Source organism: Aquila chrysaetos, chromosome 13 (assembly GCF_900496995.4).
Source record: "Aquila chrysaetos chrysaetos chromosome 13, bAquChr1.4, whole genome shotgun sequence".
In the NCBI taxonomy this organism is placed as follows: Eukaryota; Metazoa; Chordata; class Aves; order Accipitriformes; family Accipitridae; genus Aquila; species Aquila chrysaetos.
In genome coordinates, this window is record NC_044016.1 from 16,440,422 (window position 1) to 16,456,634 (window position 16,213).

The 16,213-nt window shown below is 37.1% G+C and overlaps 1 protein-coding gene across 5 annotated transcripts in view; it reads right to left on the reverse strand.

The window, feature by feature from the left end:
• The window catches only part of SRBD1 (S1 RNA binding domain 1), a 135,075-nt gene that overhangs the window by 17,692 nt on the left and 101,170 nt on the right, over positions 1–16,213 (reverse strand). For all 5 annotated transcript variants that reach the window (XM_030035446.2, XM_030035441.2, XM_030035443.2 and 2 more), the window contains 2 exons: positions 4,471–4,577; positions 1,694–1,870 (listed from right to left, as the gene is read on the reverse strand). In XM_030035446.2, the coding sequence (XP_029891306.1) occupies positions 1,694–1,870; positions 4,471–4,577 (284 nt within the window). The remainder of the gene's footprint in view (positions 1–1,693; positions 1,871–4,470; positions 4,578–16,213) is intronic.

Below are 16,213 nucleotides of genomic sequence, written 5' to 3' on the forward strand. Positions count from 1 at the left end.
ACAAATTACTCCTACTGGCAAAGGCTCCTTTCTTGCCTCTTTTTTTGTTTGTTTTTGTTTCCTAAATCACAAGTGGTTTCTGCTTTTGCAGGACAAAAGAGAACGCACTGAAGAACCTGGAACTAGCACTCGCACTTTGGGCTCTACCTAAGTGTAGAAATGCAAACATAACTTTATCTTTCCATATCGATTTTTAAAATTACCACTACTTATTAACTCCAAGTACGAAGCACAAAAACTAATTCACACAGCACTCTATAGCCATCAACATTATTAGAGAGAACAAAAAAAGAGACCTTCTCAAAGTCCATTTCAAAAACGTTTGGTTTTGCCACCTGGGCCCACAAGAAATGTTGTGGAGGCGATGGTGTTAGAGCTTTATTTTGGCCTCAAACTCCAAAGTTATAGCAGATTTCTCAGGTTATACAATGTTCTCAAGTTTTATGGAATCTGACTAACATCAGAAGCATGCTCCAGCAAGCAAAAAAAAATAAAAAAATACAATGTCCTTAAATATTTCACCAGTGAACTTTTTTTTTTGGCGGGGCCGGGGGGGAAGGCATCAGCCTTTTCTTCCTCGGTTGTATTGCAGCATTCACTAGAACAGATCTGTACAACGTAAGACGTATCCATCATCTACAGCCTTGAAAGCAGTATTTTTGGTCTTCTGGTGCTTACAGTGCGCACCATTTGGCCTGCAGCATGTGCCTCCCTGCCAGATGGGCAGCCGATCTGTATACCTTCTACCTGGGCAGTAAGCCAGTCTTAATGTGCCTACCTCCTGCCTGGAAGTTACGTGTGTGCTGTTTGGCCAGCAGCAACTGGGAATACAGTATTGCTTCTGAGCATTAGGTTGGCTAAAAAATAGCATGTGCTTCCCAGGAAAATATTTTTTGAGAAGAGTCAGTGGCAAAAGAGTGGGGATGGTGCTACCCCTGTGCCCTTTCTTAGTTCTTTATGTTGGAAGGAGAAATGGGAAAGGCAGGAGAAGAGACATTGCCCTAGAAAGGGCACTTGCAGTTGTGGAGAGGAAAGATTTCAGGTCAAGAGGAGCACAATGAATGGCTGCAAGAGGGAAAGGCTTGGTACAGAAACAGGGAATGAGGTGGCACGGAAAAGGATGACCCACTGTCAACAAACTGGACTTGGGAAAGGGCCTCACATATTTGAGACAGAAGGCAGTCACATCACACTTGCTAGGTACAGGAGTATAACACAGAGTTTGATCCAGGCAGGTATTCAACTTTCTCCCTCCAGGTAATGGAATCGAAACTCTCCAAAAATCCCCTCTAGTTTACTACTATTACATTCTGCAGAATAATCCTTACCACAATAAAATGAATTTACAAATCTCTAAATCATGCCCGAAACACAAGACTAAGGTTTATTATCTCAGATCACAACACTACTGCATGCCAAATTTCTTCTACCAATTCAGTGGCAGAATTTGTAATTAAGCTTACATACTTACTGAAACCCTGACTTAGAGTACTAGGCTAATAAGCCATGATTATTCAGAGGAAGAACTATCTTCAACCATTGACTTCAAGAAATTTATTTGTTAAGACGTCTTTCAGAGTGCAAAGGCCTAGGATTCCTCAAGTCTCAAGCCTGAATACAAAACAGAAAAGGGGAAAAAGTCTTCTCATACTATTTTGGATAATTTAGTCAAGACAGCTAACATCTCTATTACCTGCAGAAGGTCTTTATATATTCTTGATTGAATCTGATAAAGCCAGCGCACTGTTGGAAGGATTTGGGACCCAGACCTTTAACTTCCTTGAGCTGTTCTCGGTTTATAAATGGTCCATTCTTCTCTCGCCATTCAATTATATTTTTAGCCCTGTTAGCATTCAGTCCTGCAATGTGTCTAAGAGAAAAGTTTACAGAATACATTTATTACCATTGAACAATCATTAATACAAGTGCTATCCATTACAAGGATACACATTACCGTAGAAAATCTGGTTTACAAAACTTAAGAACAGCTAAGAAATTTGCAAATAGACTCCCAGACCAAAGGCATCATCTAAAAAAGGATCCCTTCTCTTAGTTCTATGGAAGAAATCCACTCAAGTCAACAAAACTTGTTGACTTGAGCAATACAGTTCTGCACATACCTAGCTAGTAAGCCAGGGACGTGTACTTTATGATCTGTTGGCTATTTCTGTAATGCCAGTTCCATTTGTCATGTCTTATGGCCTGCCCCCAGCTGCCCTCTTCAGGAAATGACATAGGAGGAGGGTTCAGGACAGATAAATTGTTCCTGTAAGAACAGCCCCCTCTCAGCTGTTCTCTTCCAATGGTACTGCAACACCTTGCCCCAACACGAAGGGCTGATGTCTGCTATCCAGAAGGAGAGTGGCTGGGAGCAGCTTGCCTTCCTCACACAATTTAACAGATCCACACAGCTTGTTCCTTTTCTCTCAGCTACTCTTGAGATAAAAGAGCAGCTGGGAACAAGCTGCATGAGTTGTTCTGGGGGCAACTCAGATCTGGCAAAGAACTTACCTGTGAAGTGCAACTGCAGTTAGCCAAGTTCCTTCAGGAAGCAGTGGGTTTGCTGCACATTTTCTGTACGTACATGTGAGTACAACAGTCTGTGTATGGAGTACGTTAATCATAGAAAAAGGGAAAAGAGGTGTGGTGGGCAGTTACTCCTGGCACTAGAGAAGGAAATGTCACCAATCTGGCTCTATATATCAGATACCACAGCTTAAGTCAATGGCAGCAGAGACCTGTTTGTGGAATGGCACAGGCTGATTCTAGAAAAACACCATCAGCAAACCCGGCAAGAAGAGTCAAAGGGGAGGGCGGGGGGGACACAGAAATCTTTCCATTAATCTCATCTTCAAGCAAAAGTTAAAAAAATAATCCAAAGCTGGTGAAACCTCAGAATTAAATTGGAGAGACACACCTTTAGCTGTAGACAAAATATTCATCATTAGGAATGGAATTTTCTCCAAAAATTTCTTAGAAACATTGTGAAATCCAGCTTATTTACACTGACAAAGGAACATGACACGGAGTTCACAGAATTTTCCATTGATGATCTCAAGTCTTTCAAGTACGATACTTAGCAGTAATGCAAGTAGTGTAGCATTGACACATATTACACGTGGAAGAGGTGACAACAACTGTATTTGATGCATCAGAATGCATGAGCAGAAAGCCCTGCTCATGGTATATTCTAGCTAGGGTGACAATTTCACACACTACACATCTGAGAGAAACTTAGACCACATCTACACAGAACAGCAGAATTGAACTGCTGAGGATCAAGTTAGATCCAGAACTTGATGTAGCTGATGCATAAATGCATCATAAGCCAGGTTAATTAGGCCAAACAAAGTACTTAGCCAACACGGTTACCACCTGTAACCACGACTGGACAGTGTCACTCCATGTTCACAGTTCTGTGGAGACCAAGTGGCACCTCAGCCTGGTGCCCTCTGCTGAACTGCACAATATAGCTGTAACCTGCAGAAGGCTGACAGTGCTCACCCACTGCACTTGCTCAGGTAGGCTTTTATTCATGGAATGAAAGCTGGTCGGCCTCATTTACCCATAGGTACTGCTTGCTTTCTTACTAAAAGCTGATCTAAATCTGACAGAAGGTAAAACAGAGGATAAATCAGGAGTTGGGCTAAGGATTGGATACACAGAAAAAGAATATGGATGAGAAAGTGGAAAAACAAGAAGAATAGAAAGAGAGCCTCTTCCAAAATATGAAAAGACATTTTCAAGAATGATTATAAGGGGTTAAAAAATTAACAAGAATACATTTTGCCTAACTTTGATACCTAATATACTTGTCACTACCAAGATTATGGACATTCTTTTTCTTCCCCTTGTGCTACAGAGGATGACAGCAACACTTTTGCTCTTCTGAGAGGCTGTTCAGCTAAATGATTCTGAATTCTACACACTCAAGAGAGAGAATGAGCTTTTAATTTCTAACCAAGAGAAATACAATTCAGAACATTTTCCAAGTAATTATGGTATAATTACTTAAAAAAAAATCAGTAAGAAGGGATACATTTTTCAGCAGTTTCCCCTTGAATCTTTCCTTTTCTCCTTTCCTTGCCTAACATTTACAACCTGTTCCACTTAGCAGTACCTATAAAAATACCTTCTAAGAGACAGAAAGTACATTTGAAAATCCCTTTCTCAGTGTAAAAATACAAAATAATTATATCAAGTTTTTCTAAAATTGCAATGTTGGCTCAGAATTTTTAAATGCCTGTTTTTCTCCACAGATTAGTTTTACCCTGGACAATCACACATACCCTTAAAAACTGACTCTTAATAATCCAGTGAAATACTGTCTCAATGTGTCATTTTCATGTAATTGGAACTTTAACACAAAAGCCATTTGCTTCAGCTGAGCTTGAGTCAGAAGGCAGACTAAACAGGGTCTCTGTGATCCAGAGCCATGTAATTACTGGAATAGGAAAATGTTTGACTCACCTTAACAGTATTTCTGAGCAGATGTTAATATCAACTCCTACAAAGCTGACACACTCTTCAACCACACTGTCCAGAGTTGCTTTGAGCAAAGTCTGTGATACATCATGCTGAGAAACAAAAATGGAGATATTGGGTTATTGAAATATCGAAGCGTTCATAAATAAGAACTGCAAACAATACTAACATTAATAAAATAGTTGCTGGAACTTATCAATATCTTATGTGAGAGTACCAGTTAAAAACATAAGTTGTAGAACATATTTTTAAGAGGTCTCCAGTATTTCTTTGCAATTTCTTATGATACAAATCCCTAGAATAAGGCACTCTTCACATTACTGTATTTTTTTGTTTAATAACTATTTCCCTGCATCATGTAAAAACAAAACTATATTAAACTCATAATGATTACTCAAAAGGAGTAATGCTTCTGTTCATCCACTATGTCTTGTCTTTAATCTGACATTTATTTACCTATAATATCAGTTTATTAAAAATCAGACAATATTTTAAAAATAAGGTATTTAGAGAAAAGATCACAAATACTGTACTTTTGCACCTGCACATACAAATGTTCGCAAAAGCATCCTATTTATGAACATCACACTACAGTAGAGTTATTATTTACTAAAAGAACAAGGCAGGTATTGTATGAGGTGGGCAATACATAAGGTACATATCAGCCCAGCAGCATCAAAATGTTTCAGATTTTGAACAGATATTTCTGGGAAGATTGGCAGGTCCTTGACTGAAGCACCGCTAATGGAAATTCTTCCAGTTTTTCCATTATTGTTCATAGTGTTCCCCCCCCCCCCCCCCCCCGAGAAAATCAGTTACACTTGTCAATGGTAAAAGTTCTGAAGTTCTAAGATTTCTTTTCCTCCACAACACAGGCATACTTCAATCTATAACTGCTAGTTCCCCACACAAGCCCATCAGTGCTTAGAAGTCTGACCTGGAGGGAGAAGCCTCTCTAAATGCAGGAGCTAATTCAATCACTATGTTGGCTTAGCTTCAGGGCTCTTATATGTCACTCATGTAAATCTGGGTTGATCTGTTGTGGTTTTGTGCTGCATTCATTTAGGACATCAAGCTGGATCCACGCCAAGACACCAAACATTTCATATCCACTACTTTGTTTTACCTTCTAAGCCATTCCGATCTTTTAAAGATTTCACAGTTAAATTTAACATGCCAACAGCATCAATCCCAATCTACCAATATTGGTAATTCATCAAGCAGTGGTTAACAACTAAAACAATTGTAAAACTTACAGCAATGTATTTCATAGCCCCCTCATTTCAGGTAACAGTAATGTGATGTATTTTCATGATGCGATACATAATAAAGTTAGTTACAAACAGGAAGTGCAATTTTTGCCAATATTACTCCTCCCATATAAAGTTTGCATGCAAAAAGCCATGTACATGCATAAATACTGGCATTTGCACACAGTCTTGGCCTCACAACCGCAAAGCTTGCTTATACGCTTTGCAGCTCAAATGTCAGTTTCTTCTTACTAATGTGTTGCTACTACAACACAATGGCTTCTTTTCTGAATAAAGACATATAAACAAATAAACACATCCTTTCTATTTTTCTGACTTACTGAAGATGCAGCTTCTCTTAGTGAGAATGTTCTATATATTCCCTCCTCCTCCTGCCGTCAGCCAGGTAACATACTAGAGCTAGAGGCTTACAGCTCACATGCACGCTCATGGAAGGATGCATTTATATAACACAATACAAGAACCAGAATAAAACTGTTCAGAAGCAACACATTTTCTCTTCTTTGCCAAGTACAGCTGCCAAATACCAGGCTATATTTTCTATGATGAACCACAAATTAAAAATTTAATAAGATAAAGATATTAATTTAACAATCTTTTTCATTATGAGGAAGACAAAAGGAGAAAAAAAAATGCACAGTAGTCAAAATTTCCTTCTGCTTTTAGGAAAGGCTACTGACTTCAAGGTACTTGGAAGTTGATTATCATGTAGTTTCACAAGTTACATTAACAAGTTCCATTAACTGTAGCAGTTCCTGGCCACCTCTAAAAAAATCTTGGTCTAAAACAACTATTCAGAATATAAAGTAGAGTCTGTAACAGAGAGTAGGGTAGACTGCTGTTTCCCTAGGTTTCAGTTACATTCCTGAAGATGATGATCATTCTTCAGAAGGAATAAAATGCAGTTAACGTGATTTAAAACAGAGATATTCATCATTGCCTCCACCACGCTTTATAGCATAGGGTATAGCAAAGAAGGTAATCCATAGATCTGGCCTAATCTTTTTAGGTAGTTCTTTGAAAGAGACTTGATTCAGCAGAAGCTTTATTTTCAGTCTGCTGAAAGTGAACGTAGACAGCAATTCAGCCAACTATACTCCCCCCAGAATAAGGAAAGGATATATCACAATCAAAAGCTAAGCATTCTGAAATACCTCTGCTAGTAGAATAAAGACCAGTGCTCACAGGTCCTAAGTTTCAAATGTGAAGCTGGCATTTAGTTGAAAGTTTAAGTTTGTGGACGCAATAGTTTGTGTGGAATTCGTGTGACAGAATACACACAATTTGGAAAAAACTGTAATATTCAACTGCCTATTTCTTTTGCCAGGATGACAAGAAGTTTTCAAGTCTCTCAAAGATGATTTCCATCTTTTAACTTTATTGCTGCTTGACAGACACCATTAAAAAAACAAAATAAGACATGCACAAGTTGTTTTTTATTACTCCAACACATAACAGTCATACCACTTGCAATGGACATCACAGCACATATGTGAAGGCATAGATAAAGAAAAAGTGTATGGACAGATGTGACAGAACAGGATAAGCATAAGACAGCATGGCTAAAACAATCCCTAAGCTACCAATACCTACCTCACAGAAGTAAGATACATTCAGCTAGTCAATGACGGTAAGTTGCAAGTGCTAGGAAACCTTTCCAAACAGCAAATCTGCCTCCCAAGATGCAGCTACTGACCATCACAGCTTCCTTTTGCTATGATGAAGAAATTTCTACATCTCTCTTTACACTGATACAAAGCACTGAGAAGCGTTATGAATTTACTTTCTAGAAGTAGTTAATTAAAAATATTATCATCCAAATACCATTGTTAAGACTTTGTACTGCTAACAGGTTACACTTCAGAAAGATTTAAAGTGCAGTGCATTTGCCAATCTTCCAACAATTTCACTCATCTTCTCAAATATCAGGTTAGATGATATTATATACTCCTATGTACTATTTATATGCACTGGGGTGGTATCAGATTATTCAGACACTACTAGAAGCACACATACTCCACGCTACTCACTTGCTACAACAGGTCTGTAAAGACAGAAATCCCTCTCAACTGTTGCATTAAGCGCATCAGAATAAAACCTGCACAAATGAAGCCCAAGTCCAATATGCAAGGCTACTTTCAAAGTGTGCTTATGCAGAATTTTATGCTGCACAGCCTCCAATAACCCCTCCACAATAACATGGCAGATTGTTGCTTCAGCTGATCCCCTGCAAATCCTTCTAAAGAAAACATTTTCATATTAACAGTAACTCTGAATACACCCCTGTGGATGAGGGTGTCCCTTCTAAAACTGTTAAGTATTGTCTTTTCTTTTTAATCAGAATAACTCTTATTCATTAACTGTCTTTATCTGTGGAACAAATACCACAACTGCCTCAGCAACTCCCCCTTATAAAACCAGGAGAAACTAGCTCCCTCAGACAGTTGAACCATTTGTACCAGAAGCTTACTCAGTCAAGCACACAAGGTGCCCTGACAGCTATGCCTAAAAAGTAGGAGCATGTCCTTTGTTGTGAATTGTAAACATCATCTTGAATTTACCACCCAAATAAATCACTAAGGTTTTATTAAAAGGATACTCAGAAATGACTACCATTAAAACACTCACTGCTGGAATCATAGATCTGGAGCAGAAGACTTCATCTTGTATTATGATCTCCAAGCAATAAAATGGATTGATACCCCCAATTTATGGAAACTAAGGCCAGCAGAAATAAGGGACTTGCCACAAACTGCAGGATGTCCAGTGCAAATCTGCAAACTTTCTTTTATCATCACTCTCCAGAAAACAAAGCCACCCTGCTCCATAGAGAGCATTAGGAATTACTTAGAAATCTGTTGGCTTGAGATTTTTGTGTGGAGGACTACAGAAATTAATCTGCCCTTAGAAGTATCAGGCACCGTATTTTAGTATTTTTTTTTTTTCCTAAGGAAATATCAAGCCAGCCAGGGAACAAGACACATAAAATTAAATTACTTGATTAATTGAAACTGCTATGGTAAATAATTGTAGCTGACCAATAAATGAAACTAAAACATTATATTTTTCTAATATTTTTATAAATATTCCAACTGCAACTTACATTCATGAACCTGGAAGAAAATCAAGGGCTGCTATTTTGATTTCTGGTCATGATTACCACTCAAATTAGTCTGTGGCAAATCGGTTAAAATTACCGGAAAAAGAATATTATATTGCATATTTTAAAACCACCATACTGCAAAGCCATGCTTAAAAAAAGCAACATAACTTAATTTCATGTACTTTTCTTAAACACATCACAGAATGTTTAACACTAAAGAATAGTGTTTAAGAACACCTGTCTATTATGCACATAATAGTTTTGTCCTATTATTACATCCCAATACTTCAGATATCTTTTCTTTTTATATAGTATGAAGCAGAGAGCAAGAATTGTTGTTTTGCTCAGTTTCAAGAGCTACGCACACTCACTGGAAATAATTAATATTACTAAAAATCTTTCTGTTCCTTGAGAGGGTACTACTACAAGTGTAATTGAAAGCCATTTACAAGTTTCAAAAACCTGTTGATATATACAAAAGGCAGGCAGTATTTTAAACAGTTTCTCAACTCAGTTATTTCTAGCAGTATAGCAGTACAGACATTGTAAAAATACATTTGTCATCAGCATGACAAACTCATCAAGTCAAAGAACCACTGTTCACATGAAGCCTGGAGCCTGTACTTAGTCAATCTGCATAAGCATAGATGGTGGACCAGTACACTGACTAACTTTGCCTGACCAAACACACTGAACACTGGATTACTAGTGCTAGACTAGGACAACCCTAACCGGCAGCTTTTACATGGAAGTAAAATTACAACTTTAAGCTCTTCACCTTTGGCAACCTAACCTCCCCTCTCTCCCCCACCCCAAATACTACAACAATACACATAACTGTAATGCAATTGCTAACCTTTTCCTGGTGCCATATAAAGTCATAATTTCAGAAAATATGGTATGATTGCATGTGTCTCTGAAAGATAAATTTAAACAAAAAATTCTACCACAACACACCGCAATTTTTAAATACTTATTATTTTACATTTACAAACATTAGTAGACATCGACACGATCAGCCCATGCATTGTTATTACTTTACAATGCTCAAGAGCCAAGAAAGGCATCTTCCAACACAGTTGAACAAGAATTATTCGTACCCTGCAGAGCCTACAAACGTAGTGCAGACATGACCTAATAATGCTGGTCACAAAGCAGTGGGGAGGGGAAGAGTTCTCAAGTCTGGGCAGCAACCTGCAGGTTCTTGACCCAGGCTCAGCATTACAGTATTATAACAAGATCAACATTCACCCTAAATAAGACTGAGCTGCATGTCAGACAATCTATTTTGGTTTTTGATTATACCTCACTTGCCCTTTGAATCCAAAAGTCAACTTTCAGTGAAGTAAATGCAAGTCCTGAAACACTTCTAACACCTCATAAAACACAATTTTGTTGGTACCTACCATTAACTTCTGTATCTATTAGTTTTAATATTGACATGCAAGACTAGCCAACATGCTTCTTGAAAAAATACTCTTTTTCTTTTAAAAAAGTGGTCTAACTGTGCAAACAATGACATTTACTGAATGAGAAATTAGGTGGGGCAACACATCCTAAGCAAAGTTCAAAACTATATTATTTTACAGAGATTCAATCCATGGAAATGTGTTTTAAAATTTAAAAAAGGGAAAAACATTTCCTACTCATGCTGTGGCCTACATACAATCAACAGCGTTTCAAATGCTTGTGAAACCACAAAAGCAAAATGCATTCAGGACAAGCCCTTAAGTACAGGAGGACTAATGTAACACAAATAGTCTAATGAGAAGTACCCTTTCATGTGCAGAATTAGAAAAAAAAAATTAAAATGCACCTTGCATGTCAGGTGGAAACATTGGAAAGTTCAGGCAGGGGGTTTTAATCTCTAGCGTCCTCTGGAAAATCCCTTTCAGTTAGGTTCTAAGAAAACAAGCTTATCCCTCTGATGTTTGATAAAAGGACCTAACTTCAAGAATTTCTTTTGAAGATTGTTTGAGGTTTCTCCAAATGTTATATTGTTATAGGATATATTGTTATCCTATGTACTTAACTCTGACTCATTTCTTGTTTTCAAAAATCTAAATTCTGTTTATTTTAATAGCATATTACTATTGCTGAAATATCTCAAGAGAGAGAAATGGATTTATATTTTCAAAGAAAATGATAAAACAAAAACAAAGTCTGTCAGCTCTGACATTAAAAAAAGAAAACAAAAATGCACTGTTTAGCATGTAAATGCTTCAAGTTACTTGCAAGTTCCTGGAATTCATCTTACAGTTACTTGTGCTTGTGGGCTAACAGAAACAGTAATACTGCTAAGCTTGTTACACAAATTCAGTTCCATTGCTAATATGTCTGATTTCTAAAGCTAACTTCTTTGACACGAGCAAGCTAGCACCAAATGACATATATCCAAAACCATCTTCCTCTTTCCAGAGCAGGTACCAGTTTTCTCCAATGCATATTATTATGTGACTAAGGGGCAGCAATCTGAATCACAATTATAATCAACCACCTAACTCCTGGAGATTTCAGTGGGACACTTGCTTTTTCCAATAAGTAGCAAAGGCAATCACCCAAACTGCTAGGTGGAAAGCCTACATTTCAATTTCAGTCCAAAACTGTATTTTGGGGCTGTTAAAGCTCTACAAATATAGGCAATATCCTGCAATACTACAGAAAGATAAAGCAAGGACCAACAGGAGTAGAGTTTCATACATCACGTGGCTGAAAGCAACAAATTCAGTTGAGGATTTTCCTGAAAAGTGCTGAAGGATAAGAGGAAAAAAAGTTTACATTGATAGAGGTAGAATGAATAGTACATTTCTAGAGGGACAAGACAGAAGTCATGAAGCCCAGGTGAGTCTGGAATTCTGGGAATTCTGTTTAGTCTGAAGTCAGTGACCATCCATCCCCCTCGCAGCAGACGGGTGAGGAACAGCAGCTCCTGGGTATAAAGTTCCAACTCAGAGCGAGGGGAGCCCCCAGGATATGTGAGGAGCTTGGTAAAAGTCTATATAAATACACACGCTTCTTCCAGCTCAACCAAAGACAAGTTGCGGTTCCTCTCACTCATCTCTAATGAGGAATGTGGTACTTCCAATATTATTAAAACCTCCAACAAAAATGCAAATTCATTTAAGGGTATTTTCTAGAAAGGAAAGATTTGTACAGTTGATACATCTTTTATTACAGCAACTTCTCGCACTCACTGGCTCTCTCAAAGTTAGTATACAAACACACTGAGCAACTGCTACACCAGGTGACTCACATCAGCAATGCACTGAGAATATATTTAATACAATGACATATCCATTCCCTCATTAGAAAAAAACCGTATATGCCAAAAAATGACATTCAGCAGTTTTTTAATCTTTACACCAACAGAATTAGTCATGATACAATTAAGAAGAAAAAAAAAAATTGATTTAATGTGACAGCAGCTCCTGAAACGCTTGCTGGAAAAAGCTTTTAGGTAATTTGACTTCCTTCAGCGCCGCGCCCCCCCCCCCCCCCCTTTTTTTTTTAAAGTGGATCAGTTCAAATTGAATATGCTTAAAGAACATTTTCAAATCCTGCTGTTCAGTTCTCTCCCTCTCTTCTATTTGGCTCCTCCTTTGCTTTCATCAGGCACACCCCCACTGCATCCCCAACCTCTTCCACTGCATAGCTGAAAGCAAAAATAAGCTAGGAATGAAACAAAATGCAAGGCACTGTCCTGCAGAAGACACAGCCAAACTCAAATAAAGCAAGCTTATTTTCTCTGCTTACTAAAAAGCATGTATTTCAGTTTGACTGACATATGGCAACTCAAAAAAGTCACCCAGGGTAGTGTTTATTGAATGACCCATGGAAGACTGACATCGAAAGCTTACAGAAAACCAGGAAACACATGAGAAAACAGAAGTTTGTTCAGTAACAGCATTTATGGATTTGACAGGCAGAGTACGTAAGGATCCATTCATTGTGTCATTGACATCTTTGATAACTGAAACCAATATCAGCACCACCCATTATACATAACAGCAAGTTACATTTAAAGCAAAAGTATAAATAATTAATTGGTAAAAAAAAATCTCTATGATGTAGTAAGTTTGTGCCTTTTTGAAAAATCTGCTCTGTGCTAAGCTTAACAAAATGTGCATTAAAATGTATATTTAGTACTCTTCCTACTACATACATAGCACAAGCAAAGTGTTTGCACACTAGGGATTGAAAAGTTGACAGGACTGAATAATGAATTAGCTGTACTAACTTGTCAGCACTAAAAAATTAAATTTTCAATGACGGTTTTTAGAAGTGACCAAGAACACCAACATTTCTCTTTTATAAAACCAAGCAACATTTCAGAACCACCATCACTACTGACAGTATGTAATCATTACTACTAAAATGATAAGCATAATATAAAAAGTGAGAAATCAAAATGAACTAGTAGAATAGCATAAACAAGAATAGTGCATGTACTACCCTGTACATGGAAATAGCAACTGAGTACTCTTGCAATAGACTTTTTTTTTTTAAACAAACAAGATCTCAGCAGGTAGGATGGAAAAGCACAAATCAAAGAACACTTATTTTCTCAGTATCCCTGACAGATGCTGTGATTTGTAGCCTCATAATATAAGCCTTATTTTTATTCAAGGTCTTGAAATTCCTTCAAAGGGCTTCTTTAAAACATTAAAAAATATAGTGTTTAATTTATTTGTAAATGTATAAAATAATATAAAATTTTTTAGTGCAACAAATTAATAAAAATTGCTTGGAACAAAGTTTTATTAGGTATTCTCTAGTGGAAGATTTGTAAATAATCCTTGCATTACTATTACTGACTTATAAAGTTTACACGCTACTTACAAAGTTAGAGCTTTTAACTATTGCATATATGAATAAATTCATCGCAAATGTGTAATCTGATCGCAGATTATGGCATCATTCATTTTAAAGATTGACGTCTATTTCCCTTGCAAAATCTTTTTTTATAAAGGATCTAAAGCTTAACCAAAACAAGTTTAGGCAAGCTTGAAAAATCATAAAGAAATAAAATAAGAAATTAAGTATTTGAGAATTTAAGATTTAATCATTTAGAAACTCCTAAGACCTACCATTTTAAAACCAGATATCTTCATGGATTCTAATTATAAAAGCATTTAGTCCAAAAAGCAACTGTACTGCCTCAGGTGTGGTTTTGCTAAAGTTTGTAAGGTAGCGGGAATAGAGTTCTCTATTTGTACAAACATTTACAACTGCAAGCTGGTATATCATTGAGCAAGAAGGGAATTAAAACCACCTCTGATTTTGCAGCACCTATGTCTGCCTCCCACCATTTGCAGAAGTATACCCTTACTTTACAAGGTGAAGAGCAATACAGAATCAAGGCCTGCTCCATTGAAATCACTGGCTTATGTCCCACTACATTAATTAAGGACAGAAGTTCAACAGAGGTTTTATCTGTGCTTTGCAGGACTGGGACTTAGGAGATGAGGTACCAGATGGATCAATCAAATGATTAGATGGGCTTATTCAATGTGTGTCTGCTTTGGCAAATTATTACTACAAGAATCCAGAATTTTTAAATATGAAAAAAATCTTTCTTATTGGATGTTGCTTTCTGTATACAATTTGTATTTTAAGAACACCAAAAGACACTTGTTGTTCTAAATAACCTAGATTAAGGTATCAAGCTTTGGACTTTTTCTCACACAAGACAGAAATTGCTCTGATCAGAAATTAGACAACTGAGACACCTTAGAGCAATTATGGCCAAGCTTCATCTTCTGCAACACACAAAGCTTGGCAAGAAAGCTCAAGTGCAAGTCTTGTAGTGAGCACAGCACATGGCTGGCTAGGCAGATGTAAGGAGCAGAGGTAATCCAAATAATGGCAAGATAAGCAAGACAGCTATGCCTGGCAAGTCATGGACAGCTAATGCCACTCCAAGCCTGCAAACTCATTTCAGAGTGAGACATAAATGAGGATGCAGGTCTCGGCCACACAAAGATTCAGTTATGTACCACCTGAGGTTCAAAGGTAATTCTTGCATCCAAAGGCAATCCCGCAAATACACAGTTCTAAGTTTAATCAACGGGAGCAAAGACCCATCACAGTTTACTGATAAGTCATTTCAATATTGAGCACATGTTCATCTTAATTAAAAAGAGAATCTAGTAGGAGATTGGAACTTTTCACTAACTATGGTAGATAGTTCAGTAGACTTAGAATAATAATTAGCTTTTCATATGACTGTAAAAACTAATAAAAGTTCAAGGAAGACAAAATATGAAGATCCATTAGAGGAAAAGTTTCAGAAAACCACTCTATTTTTTACTTTTAAAAAACATAGGCAGTCAAGAATGTGAAGAGGAAAACACAGCCTAAAAACTAATAGCATTGGTGGTTCTGTGCTGCCTGGAATGCTCTTCTATCACAAAGCCAGAACAATTTCCTCTTAAAATAGTTAGCTTGTCTTATTTAAAACACAACAAAACAAACCCTAGTCAGCCCACATTCTAAGAATAATTTTGGTTTTTTAAAGAAAAAGCATTTGATGTGCAGGTTAAAAAAAATTTGTACAAGGGTGTTTTAATTACAATAGTCAGACTGCTCTGCCTTCAGGTACATTTCAGTGCCAGGCAGAAGACTCTTGCTTTCTGACTCAGACAGGCAAGGATATAATGCTTCCAGCAGATCAGGGCTAGCTGCAATTCTGAAAGGGGTTAACATGTTACAACAGAAAGAGATCAGAGTTCAGAGATGATGTGGAAGCTTATCAAATCTCAGCTTGCTAGTTTTCTACCACAGCAAACCTCTCAAGTTCATATGCTACACTTGGAACACAGACAGTTCTGATACAGGTTTAAAATCTACATTCAACAATATCATTTTCTGTTTTAAAACAGAGGTAAATATTGAGAGGTTTTAGCTGAATCATGAATTTAGTGTTTCAGTATTCCTTTCTAAACATTCACAAATATGAATAATTCTACATGGACAAAAGAAATTCATATGAGGTGATCTGCTCAACAGGCTTCTGTCTCCATTCGAGTTCTATTTTTGTTTCTTTTAGCCATCTGAATACAGAAAGACAGAGAAATTTGACTGACCGTATAAATACAATTAGGAGTAGACATCATTAGAATATGCTTCTAACCTAAAGTAACATGTATATGACTTTGCCCATCACGAAAGACATAGGATATAGTTATACGAAGTTGTATGATTTGTGCCTCACTGTCATTAGTGACGAAAAAAAGCTGAATTGACTCTAATTCAGTCTTCTTTAGGACACGAGATCATTTCGGTCAAGGGCTTGTAAACAGAGTTGAAAGCTTTGAGGATGAAAAGCAGAATCCAAAGTAATTCAATTTATTTT